General features: G+C 41.2%; 1 protein-coding gene across 1 annotated transcript; it reads left to right on the forward strand.

Annotated features, from left to right (window-relative positions):
* The first annotated feature begins 776 nt into the window (after positions 1 to 776).
* LOC117475884 (ras guanyl-releasing protein 3-like) lies at positions 777 to 11,347 on the forward strand. The gene is made up of 9 exons (XM_034122224.1): positions 777 to 1,055; positions 1,790 to 1,870; positions 3,525 to 3,638; positions 4,084 to 4,199; positions 5,729 to 5,876; positions 6,240 to 6,276; positions 7,870 to 8,019; positions 8,126 to 8,493; positions 10,507 to 11,347. The coding sequence occupies exons 1-9, from the start codon at positions 777 to 779 to the stop codon at positions 10,513 to 10,515; spliced, it is 1,302 nt and encodes a 433-aa protein (XP_033978115.1). The 3' UTR covers positions 10,516 to 11,347.
* The last annotated feature ends 371 nt before the right edge of the window (positions 11,348 to 11,718 follow it).

The raw sequence follows: 11,718 nt of genomic DNA on the forward strand, positions 1-11,718 counted from the left end.
AACCGCCTGCTGCTTCCCCTCCTCTCTCCTCGGTTCCCCTCCTCGACTCCTCCGCTCACATCTCCTGTGGGCGGGACTAAGACACGAGGATAGGAGTCGAGGAGGGGAGTCGAGGAGGGGAATTAGATAAATGAGAAAGGGCAAATGAGCCTGAGTGGAGAGGCTCTGTCTGCCTTGTGATTTAATCTGAACCATGGAAGGACCAGGAACAAAGCTTCTGAGAATCTCAGCATGCGAGGGAACATAACGCAATCAAAAGATCAAGCAAGTCCTCTCAGGACTTTAAGATTAATCAATAAAAAATGTAAATCAATTCTAAAGCAACAGGTAGCCAGGATCAGTGTGATGTGGTCGTTCAAGTTGTGTTTATCATGTAATTGGTTAAAACAATTATGTAGCCTAAATGATGAACTTGGATGAAAGATAAAGGCATGTTATCTATGAAGCAACAGTCTTCACAGGTAGATAGTCAGCCACATCGAAACACAGTTCCTCACATAGAGGCTGCCTCCAGGCAGGTATACTAGTGAATCCTCAAACTATTCTGAAATGCTGCAGTAAGCACAGAAATCCACACGATGTTTTTAACAGAATGTTGACACAAGGTGGCAGAAGGATTTGCATGACTAATCCCATGACCTTTCACCTTCATTGATCTATCAAATATGTAATCCTTAAAAAAGCTGATATTTGATCAGCTGCGACTGTGGTCCAGTATGCATGTTCCATAAATTGCCACAACACTTACTTTGTCATTTGATCGTTAAATAAACCAGATGTGGAGCGAAATGACAGAGCTGGTGTCCTCCAACAACAACTACTCCTGCTACCGGAAGGCCTTCAGTGAGTGCCAGGGCTTTAAGACCCCCATCCTGGGGGTGCACCTGAAGGACCTGATCGCAGTGCATGTGGTCTTCCCTGACTGGGGGCATGACAGCAATGAGGTGAACCTGGTGAAGATGCATCAGCTCTACATGACCTTCAACGAGTTGGTGTCCTTGCAGACTGCGGTGGCCCAAGTGGAGCCCAACATGGACCTGATCTACCTGCTGACGGTGAGGGCCCCCCTCCACACATAGAACCTGAGGGGAAGCATTTAATGTGTGCTGGCAAAATGTGTGTGCATATATAAGGAATTGGCCAAATATCAAATTTACAACAGAAAAAAATATGTATCTCTGTCTTTCTCTTTTGTTTCTGTTTCAATTCAACATCAATCATATTCAGCACAGCTTCTTCTGAGAGGAAGAGGAGTAAATAGATTTAAGGATTTAAAAACTGTTGTCAAGCATTTTTGTAGCAAAACATATTTCTCAGAATAGTTTTGTTGGTCAAAAAATAAAAGCATTAGCCTGGGTGTAGGACGGAAATGTATTTCGTTTTTTTTGTAACTTGCATAAAACTAATATAAGCCCCCAAAAATAGATGGGTTTAACACCACAGGACAAACCAGAAAAATATATGTTTGACATCGGCCCCTGGTCTGATTTCTCGGACCAAAACTAGTTTAAAGCTGCCACTCGCTTTTGCTACCTGACACCCAGGACCTGTCACTGCGCTCCAGATCACAAAACATATCCAAATCTACTGTGAAGTGCTCTGTGTATTGGATCTAATAATGGAGGAGCACCACATCACTGTAATCCAAGAAAAGAAAATCAGTGCTATATATTTCCAACAGTGTGATTAATCAATATGTAATAGTCTATACATTAAACTAAAGCTTACTGTGTTATACTCAATTGTTTATAGATTAAACTAATGATATCCAAAACCCTTTTGTTTTCAGCTTTCTTTAGACCTTTATTACACCGAAGATGAGATTTATGAGTTGTCATTACTAAGGGAACCACGTAACCACAAATCATTGGTGAGTTTCAGATCGAATGTATTTTGTGTTCAGCTTTGTCCACACTGTGTGCATGCTGGATACACTTTATAGGTATGCTAAAATGTACAGGATTTGCACTGTTTGACAACTTATAATTGTTCATACACTACCTGTCAAAAGTTTGGACACACCTTCAAATTCGAAGTTTTTTTATTTAATTTTAAATATTTATACTTTGTAGATTAATACTGAAGAAATCAAAATTATGAAAGAACACATATGGAATTATCTAATTAACAAAAAAGTGTTAAAAAATCCAGAATATGATTTATATTTGAGATTCTTCAGAGTAGCCCCCTTTTGCCTTGATGACAGCTTTGCACACTCTTGGCTTCTCTCAGTCAGCTTCATGAGGTCGTCACCTGGAATGGTTTTCAATCAACACGTGTGCCTTGTCAAGAGTCACTGTGTGGAATGACTTGCCTTCTTAATGTGTCTGGTGACACTGTTGGTGATTTATTCAAAATGCAAGGCACACTTAACCAGCACGGCTACCACAGCATTCTGCAGTAGCCATCTAAATATAAATCATATTCTGGATTTTTGTTAACACTTTTTTGTTTACTAGATAATTCCATATGTGTTCTTTTATAGTTTTGATGTCTTCAGTATAAATCTACAATATAGACAACATTTAAAGGTGGGGTAGGTAAGTTTGAGAAACCGGCTCGAGATACACTTTTTGTTATATTCCATGGAATGCTCTTAACATCCCGATAGCAATGAATATCTTAAGTGCTTTGACAAAAAATCTGTGGAAGCCGTAGTACTGTAAAAAGCACGACCAATAATTTTAGCCGGCCCGGCTAAAATAACTGGATGGCCTACCTGCCTGTCAGCCTTCCATCTGTGCACAAACTTATCTCGTGCCCTCATTGGTCATGTGCGCGTTCGTTTGTGTTGGAGGAGGGGCTCTGTAAGGAAGTGGCAGATTTTTTCCGGTTGTATATTTTCAAATTCTAGCGCACTCGAGCTGGTTTCTCCAAAATTACCTACCCCACCTTTAAATAAATAAAAAACTTCTAATTTGAAGGTGTGTCCAAACTTTTGAGTGGTAGTGTATTTGTATTATTTGTCAATTGTTACTCCTTTGGAACTATATAGTGGTGCAGGAATGAGTACTAAAACCTGTATTTGAATTAGCATTTTACCATTTCATGTTCCTTTGTCTCAAATTCAATATTTTTTCGAATGCGTTTTTGGTTGTTAGCCTGGAATAAGGTTTGTGGTTAACACAAGCTGAAGAGAGTTTCACGTTTTGTTCTACAACATAAAATACATCAGTAAATATCCCACTGGTCTGAAGCTGGCGTCTAAACGTCATCATGTCGAAAATGAACCAGCTTAGCGATGGTGAAGTGAATTTAAGTGACCGTGAGTAGTTTGTTTACAAAGAAACCTTAGCTTTTTACTTCTCCTATTTGCATTCAGAAATTGGTGTTAATATGTGGAGATTATATCCCAGAGAGTTTATTTACTACAATAATCCAAATACAAATGAAAAAAACTTCTTTTCTTGTCGAGGGAGCCATGGCAATGCTACCACTCTATTAGGAGAATTGGAAATCTAGGTCTGCAACAGATTATTTGCTGAATTTATTCCTGTGTCCGTGTACCTTGTCCTTCCTCACAGCCTACCTCTCCAACAACTCCCAACAAGCCCCTGGTCCCTCTGGACTGGGCCTCCGGGGTCCCCACCAAACCGGACCCCTCTGTGGTCAACAAACACATCAGGAAGGTGGTGGATGTGAGTGGACGACACACCTCTTCAAATTATACCTACAGAATGCATTGATTGGAAAGATGTAGAGATGTGTGTGTGTGTGTGTGTGTGTGTGTGTGTGTGTGTGTGTGTGTGTGTGTGTGTGTGTGTGTGTGTGTGTGTGTGTGTGTGTGTGTGTGTGTGTGTGTGTGTGTGTGTGTGTTTAAATGAATCTAAAGTAGTTCCAAAACATGCTTATGCCAGTCACAAAGGGGCTTCTTGTTCTCCTGTCCTGGATTTATTATAATAAAGTTAACTCTATAGTACAGCATTGGCTTCTTTTTGCTTTTTTATTCGCAGACCTCATACCGCCATTATGATTTGTCTTTATTTCTTGACTTGGAATAAATCTGAAAGAGGACATATTCTCATCATCTTCAGGTTCACATCAGTATGTGTGTTTTAATTTATTTGTCTCGTCATTGGGAAGTCTGTGTTCAGGAATTATGACCATGACCATGATGGCTATATCTCTCAAGAGGACTTTGAGAGCATTGCTGCTAATTTCCCCTTCCTGGACTCCTTCTGCGTTCTGGACAAAGATCAGTGAGTGGACATGTTCAAATAATTCACTTCAGTATTAACTACACTTTTAACTGTAGTTTTAGTCCATCGCAGTCAAAGCATGCAACGCAGTTTAACCTCATTTCCCAGTGGATGCTGGGTAGTGTAGCTACTTTCCAAATAATGGAACATTTTTAGTTTCAAACTTGTTTTTAAAAAACCAGAAGTGATCTGCATCAAGAAAGCTGTTCCCCAGCCACAACCACTCTTTCTTATTGTGGTGTGATAACCTTCACCACATATCAATGAGTTCAGTGGCTTTAGAGTAGCTGTAGCTTACAGTGACTTTAAGATGAGCTTAGAGCTAAGTGCTCCTTCAGAATCAAATGTGTAAAAACTGTTATTGGAATTGCTTTAAAGGGGACCTATCATGCAAAATGCACTTTTGTATGTCTTTTATACATGAATATGTGTCCCCGGTGTTCCAGGGAACTCACCAAGTGTCAGAAAACACAACCCTCTCTATTTTCCTCCATACCCAAATCTCTACAAAAGGGGCTGCAACGGATCTGATAAAAACTGATCCAGATTTGAACACTGTCCTGACGTCAGGACGGTGGCGCTACGGCTATTGGGCCAACTCTCCACCTATCAGGGGAATGTGGGGTTGGGCCACGGCCGGCCATTGCCGCTCGAAAGCGCTGGAGACGCTGTAGTACATATGCCAGGCCTGTAAGTGGCGCTGTAGTCTGCCACAAAAGCAGCGAAGAAGACTTCCCGCGCATGGTTGCCATGGTTTCCCTTCTGTTTATTCTCCGCTGTGGCTTTTTTTCTCCCTCGCCGAGGCAAGCGTTTGCTCCTGCTGCTGTAATTCAATGCAATCCCTCCCCGTCGAGGCAAGCACTGTAATTCTCTCCGGTTAGTCCACCAGCAGATGACAAACACCCACCTCTCCGCCTCTTCCAAGGAACGAGGGGACCGTGCAGCAGAGTTTCAGTTCGCCGGTCAAGATGTCCGTTAAAGTTTAAATCTGTACAACTGTACAACAAAATCAAAATTAGAAAAGTGCCGGTCAAAGGTCTTCTTTGTTATTTATTGAGCTTTAAAACAAATGAATAACGACTCTATATAATAAAATAATAAAACACGGAGGACGGAGATCTATTTTTCTCCCCCTCTTCTGACTTGATCAGAGCACGCTCCCCTCGTGGTCAGCTGCAGCTCACAGAATCAGCCCCCTGCAAAAACAGGGCTGGAGAACAGCACATAGAGCGAAATGAGGCATGGCTAAAATGCATGATCTGTTTGGTATTTTGAAAACAGAAACATATAAATATACCTTATATAGGTATGGCCCTACAATATATCATTTAAATATAGCATGATAGGTTTCCTTTAATATAGATTTGTTTTCTCATGTTAGATGGAAAGGAGGGAACACTCCTTTGCTCTGTAATTTTAGTTTAATCTCCTGGATAAATAATATGATAATAATAAGGTATCTAAAGATCTTCTCTAATGTCCTGCTCACTGTCTTGTCTTTCTTTCTCTATTCCTTATCTTCCTCTCAGAGACGGACTGATCAGTAAGGACGAGATGATAGCGTATTTCCTCCGGGCCAACCCACTGCTCCAGTGTAAGATGGGTCCAGGTTTCATCCACAACTTCCAGGAGATGACATACCTGAAGCCCACCTTCTGTGAACATTGTGCTGGATTTGTGTGTATCTCTAACATTCTGTCACTGTACTTGTTCATGCCTTCTTTTCTTCTCTTAGCAATAAACAGGCAAATATTGTAATTATTGTAAATATTGCAAATATTGTAATTAGTGACCGGCCTGCATTAAGACCACATGTGGGTCATGACACGTGTCCAGTTCAGCCACAGACTGGATCTCTCTGCTTGGTTGGATTATATTACTAATGGCCTGGTACATGTGTAGTTTTCAGCAGCAGTGCCTGGTTATTGAGTTCTCACAGATGCAGGAAGTGTGGAACATGCCTCCATGCTTTTATTTTCTTATGTTATGTTTTGTGCTTTGTGTTCCTAATTCCCATGCTCTACATTTCTGGACCTGCAGCTGTGGGGAATCATCAAACAGGGCTACAAGTGCAAAGGTATTGTTTCATTGCATTCGTCTGTAAAGACCATAAACACAACATGCAACTTACTGTGATTACTGTAATGTAATGTAAGGCCGTTATTCTATTGAAGCCAACAGAGAAAACAGCCATTACGAAAGACAAGTCAATTAAGGCTCATCTTGCTGCCTACAGTATATCCAGTATATTTTTAAATGTATGCAATGTTAAATAGGACATATTATTCAGATTTTCAGGTTCATATCTGTATTTAGTGCCTCTACTGTGACATGATTATAAGCTTTAATGTTCCAAAATGTCTTTATTTCTCTCATACTGCCTGTGATGCAGCACCTCTTTTCACACCGTCTGAAATGCGGAATGAGCCCCCTTAGCCTATCACCTACAATGTGTTTGAGCGCAAGCCAATAGAAGCTCGGGTGTTACATGATATCACTATTTTACGGAAGTAAAACCGTTGACATGTACAAAAACCTATATAACACACTACAGGAAAGTGAAGACCCCAAAGATATAAATGACCCATTCTGTCTGGCAGAATGTTTGTTAATGCTTGTACATTCCTTTTCAGTTCTGTTCACAAATTGTCAATTTGATGTAGTAGTTTCAATACTGTTACCGCATTGTCTGTCAGCCATTTTTGTTGTTTTAGGATTGTTGTCCTGCTGGAAGAACAATTTACAACCAAGCTGCGCATTTATTTTTAGCTGATGTCTTGAAATGTTCCTTCAGTATTTGCAGATAGTTTTCCCTCCTCATGATGCCATTGATTTTCTGGAGTGCAACAGTCCATTATCCAACATCACAACTCCATAAGATTGTGCTGCAGATAGAAAGCCTCCTCCACATATTGAGCTGATGGTTAATGCCAAACACTATGTTTTGTCTCATGTATCTGGAGAAACTTGCTCCAAAAGCCTTTTTTGTCCAGGTTATCCTGTGCAAACATACTAGCTTGTGTGTGCCAATGTTGCTGAAAGGCTGTAGAGTTCTTGCCTGCACCCCAGTCGTTCAGGCCTTGGTGATTCAAGATACTGAATCTCGATGGTGGATTTAGATCATAGACTGTATATATAAAGATTTAGATACATTGGTGCCTCCAACTCTTTAACCAGCTGCTTTGTTCTTGTCTATAAGTGTATTAGTCTTTTGGGCCAAGGTTTGTACAGCCCAATGGACAAATCCCCTCTCCAACTTCCCAAACTATTGTGTCCATTTGTCCCATGAATTTTACATTTCTGTACATAACAGTGGGAACTTCCGTCACTTAGAAATTGCTTCAAAGGAGGAACCAGCAACAATTATTCTTCTGAGTTCTTGTTATTGCATATTTCCATGGTTTCAAGTGCAAAAAGGCCCTCACACTAAGGATAGGCCTGTATATACAGATGCACTTCCCATTTACAAAGGTGCATTCCCAGTTAGCTCATACTTGCTCTGCCAAAGTACTTTAGGTTGTTCAAAGGGTTTGCACAACTATTTAAAATGACCTGACTGCAAAAGTAATGGACTATTATGAAATAAATCATTATGAGCAATTTAGATCATCTGCCTTTTTTTAAGCTTAGAGCACATTCCCCTGAATATGTGTGTGTGTTCACTCTGCAGACTGTGGTGTAAACTGTCATAAACAATGTCGGGAGCTGCTGGTTCTGGCCTGCAGGAAGCTGATCCGCTCCGGCTCTCTTGGAAATGTTTCTCCAGCCAGACTGACCCACAGCTCCCTGCCCAGCAGCCCGGCTCTGCCCACCTGTGAAGGTCATTTCACCTTTTGGTGATTCATAAATCCAGTAGTTAAAAAGGCTTTATGTGTAAGTGATATCAAACATGATGTTATATTATTTTCTTGGGTTCTCTCCTTCAGATGAGGATGAGGTGTTTGAGTTCCCAGCCGTCCCATCACCAGGACCAGCTCTGGCCCCTCAGTCCATCACCCTGATGACGGGCTCCGCCCAGAGGATCTCAGTGCGCCTGCAGAGGGCCACCGCAAGCCAGGCAACACAGACTGATCCCCTATGGCCAGAACACAGCTGGGGGGCCACAGACAGCGGCTCCCACACCTTCCCAAAAATGAAATACAGGACTCACAGAAAATCATCCAAAAATAAAGGCTTTGCCCGCTGGGAAAACCAGAACGAGCCGGCAGTTTCTACCAGGTGCAGCGTGGACTCTCAGGAGAAGTCAGTGGTCTCAGGAGAGCCCGCACAGAACGGGAGGACACACAGAGTTAAGGTGAGGGAAAAACTACTGTATTTATTATGATAAAATTAATCCTTTTCAAGCATGGAAATAGAAACTTCTTAAAGTAAATGTCAAATGTCATGTCATATGTTTTAGAATGTTTTAGAACCCAGGGTTTTAGAACCCAGGATCGGAAAATTGCTGATCACACAATGAGATGTTTAGGTTTAAAGAGAAGTAGGTTGGAGGTTAGCAGACTGAACGTTAGCAGACTGCAGGTTAGCAGTAAGTTAGCAGGCTGGAGGTTAGTAGACTGTAAGTTAGCAGACTGGAGGTTAGCAGTAAGTTAGCAGACTGGAGGTTAGTAGACTGAACGTTAGCAGACTGCAGGTTAGCAGTAAGTTAGCAGACTGGAGGTTAGTAGACTGTAAGTTAGCAGACTGCAGGTTAGCAGTAAGTTAGCAGGCTGGAGGTTAGTAGTAAGTTAGCAGACTGGAGGTTAGTAGACTGTAAGTTAGCAGACTGCAGGTTAGCAGTAAGTTAGCAGACTGGTGGTTAGCAGACTGAACGTTAGCAGACTGCAGGTTAGCAGTAAGTTAGCAGACTGGAGGTTAGTAGACTGTAAGTTAGCAGACTGCAGGTTAGCAGTAAGTTAGCAGGCTGGAGGTTAGCAGACTGTAAGTTAGCAGACTGCAGGTTAGCAGACTGTAAGTTAGCAGGCTGGAGGTTCAAACACAGTCTCACGGCATTTCGTGTTATAGTCACGAAATTAATCTATTGATTCGTGTTCACCAACACGATTTCGCCATTTTTTTCGTGTCACACAGAACGATTTTAAAAGCAATGTAAATAATAACAAATTAGAAGGAAAAAGACAGATTTAAGTATTCTGACACAGAACGATTTTAGAAGCAATGTATTTATATTGGTAGTATGTTTCGTGCCTGCACCAAATAATAACAAATTAGAAGGAAAAAAAGATGACATAAAATACAGATTTCAGTATTCTGAGGCTCTGATCCCCATTTATTTTCCTCACTGACGGCAAAAAAACTCAGACATTATACAATTTAAAATAAAAGCTATAGGGTTAGGCTTAGGGTAAGATATTGAGTAAGAACATGTTTTTATGAACCACACAGCTTCTGGTCTTCCAAGACCCGACCGGACAAAAAGACGTGTTGCAGGCACGAAACATACTACCAATAGAAATACATTGCATTTAAAATCGTTCCGTGTGACACGAAAAAAATGTGAAAATCGTGTTGGTGAACACGAATCAATAGATTAAATTAATTTCGTCACTAATAACTCGAAATGCCGTGAGACTGGGTTGGGAGGTTAGCAGACTGAACGTTAGCAGACTGCAGGTTAGCAGTAAGTTAGCAGACTGGAGGTTAGCAGACTGGAGGTTAGCAGACTGAACGTTAGCAGACTGCAGGTTAGCAGTAAGTTAGCAGGCTGGAGGTTAGCAGGTTGGAGTCTAGCAGACTGCAGGTTAGCAGACTGTAAGTTAGCAGGCTGGAGGTTAGCAGACTGAACGTTAGCAGACTGCAGGTAGCAGTAAGTTAGCAGGCTGGAGGTTAGCAGGTTGGAGTCTAGTAGACTGGAGGTGAGCTAGCGGGGAAGCAGGTTGGAGGCTAACAGGCCTACGTTAGCAAACAGGGAGGACTGTTGGAGTGCTAATGAAGTCCTCTGCACAATAAGGTAGCAATATTTCCACCCACGTTTTGAAAGGCACTGCCTGGAGTCATAGTGCTGAGGCTGACTCCTTCAGATCAATGATTTATTGCCAAAGAAGGTTACAAACAACAAAAGAACAAATTAAGCAGTAGATCAACTTTGCAACGTTCATGGTCCGGCAATTGTGCCAGCATATGAGGCTGATGAGGGGATAAGATGCAGGTGAAGGGCGAGCTGATGAGGAAAACCATATGTTCTAATACAGGACAGCAATATTCTAATGTGTGTTGTCACTGAGACATCCATTTAAACAGAAAGAACAGTAGTTTAGTGAAAGGCTATAATTCCAGATACTAATGACTCTCTGCTCTTCCTCTCCAGGACAGCTGACTTGGTCTCGTTGGTGAGGGACAGTCTCAGAAATCCAGGAAGCCCCTATCGGCTGGGAGCAGGAAGCTCTTCTCTCTGGGGGACGTGCTGGGCTGCCTGCGGCCCCCCGTCAGTGACCTGGAGCTATCATGTCCTCTGTAGACCTCGGCACAGGTGGAGCTGATGTGGCTCCCAGTAGCTGCATGGAAGAGACTGGCTAATGGACTAACACCTGCTGTGTGTCACACTGTGACACCTCCACCCTGTGGAGGGTCTTTGGCTGGGGATGTTTGGGATGTACACAACATCAGCACTTGGAAAAGTAAAGGAAACATTTGTTAACTTCCCAAAAGAGTGGAATTGGTTCAGCCTAGTGAATCAAAGACAGCCAGTAACTTTTTTGTAACCGCTTTAAATGCCAGCTTGGGGATTACAAAGTAAAAGCCTGAACTAAAGAAAGAGACGGGCAGTTCTTCCCAAGTGGAAATGATCCAAAAGATCATGATGGATATGGGAAAGAGTTTTAAAAAAGGGAAGTCAAAATGGAGAAGAACGTTAAGGGAATCCAACCCTCCTGACATACAGAGCAGTGAAGATGGACCATTCTGGACCCTGGAGTATTTATGGCCAATATTTGTATTTATTCCTACATTTTATTTATATTTGTACATGAAAACTACAGTGTGTTTAACCCTCCCTATTGTTTAAAATGTATACAATTACATTTCTTTCAGCATGACATATGATTAATACCTGGCCTGACTCCAGCATTACAAAAAGAGAATCGATGTCATTTATTTTAACAGAAGCTGTTCTCAAATAAAACACATCGAAGACATTCATTGAAATACAATACACATGGTTGTGTTTATCTATGATATTATATTTATCTACTTTATCATAATTTAATGCAGAAAAATCATATTGTCACTAAATGAACATTCGCCAGCGGGAGATATATTTAGCATTTACATGACAGTAAATGAATATATAAAAGCTAATATATCATTTATATTACTATTTTAAATATTTCGTAACCAGGGTACAAATATTGCCTGTTGGTACTTTTGACACTTAAGCAATCTTAACAGATTCAATAGTAAAGTTATTTTTATTATCGATAAAACAAAGTTACGATTCTGCACAAAGAGCAAAAGAAACAGAATGTATTCATGGAATTATTATTGTTTAAAGTGACAGTCATATACTGTCACTTTGCCGTCG

The sequence above is a fragment of the Trematomus bernacchii genome, unplaced genomic scaffold, assembly GCF_902827165.1.
Source record: "Trematomus bernacchii unplaced genomic scaffold, fTreBer1.1, whole genome shotgun sequence".
In the NCBI taxonomy this organism is placed as follows: domain Eukaryota; kingdom Metazoa; phylum Chordata; class Actinopteri; order Perciformes; family Nototheniidae; genus Trematomus; species Trematomus bernacchii.

Coding starts and splice junctions, on each gene's coding strand:
- LOC117475884 (XM_034122224.1), top strand. CDS start 777: ATGTGGAGCGAAATGACAGAGCTGGTGTCCTCCAACAACAACTACTCC. Junction 1,871..3,524: donor CACGTAACCACAAATCATTG/GTGAGTTTCAGA, acceptor CCTTCCTCACAG/CCTACCTCTCCAACAACTCC. Junction 4,200..5,728: donor TGCGTTCTGGACAAAGATCA/GTGAGTGGACAT, acceptor TCTTCCTCTCAG/AGACGGACTGATCAGTAAGG.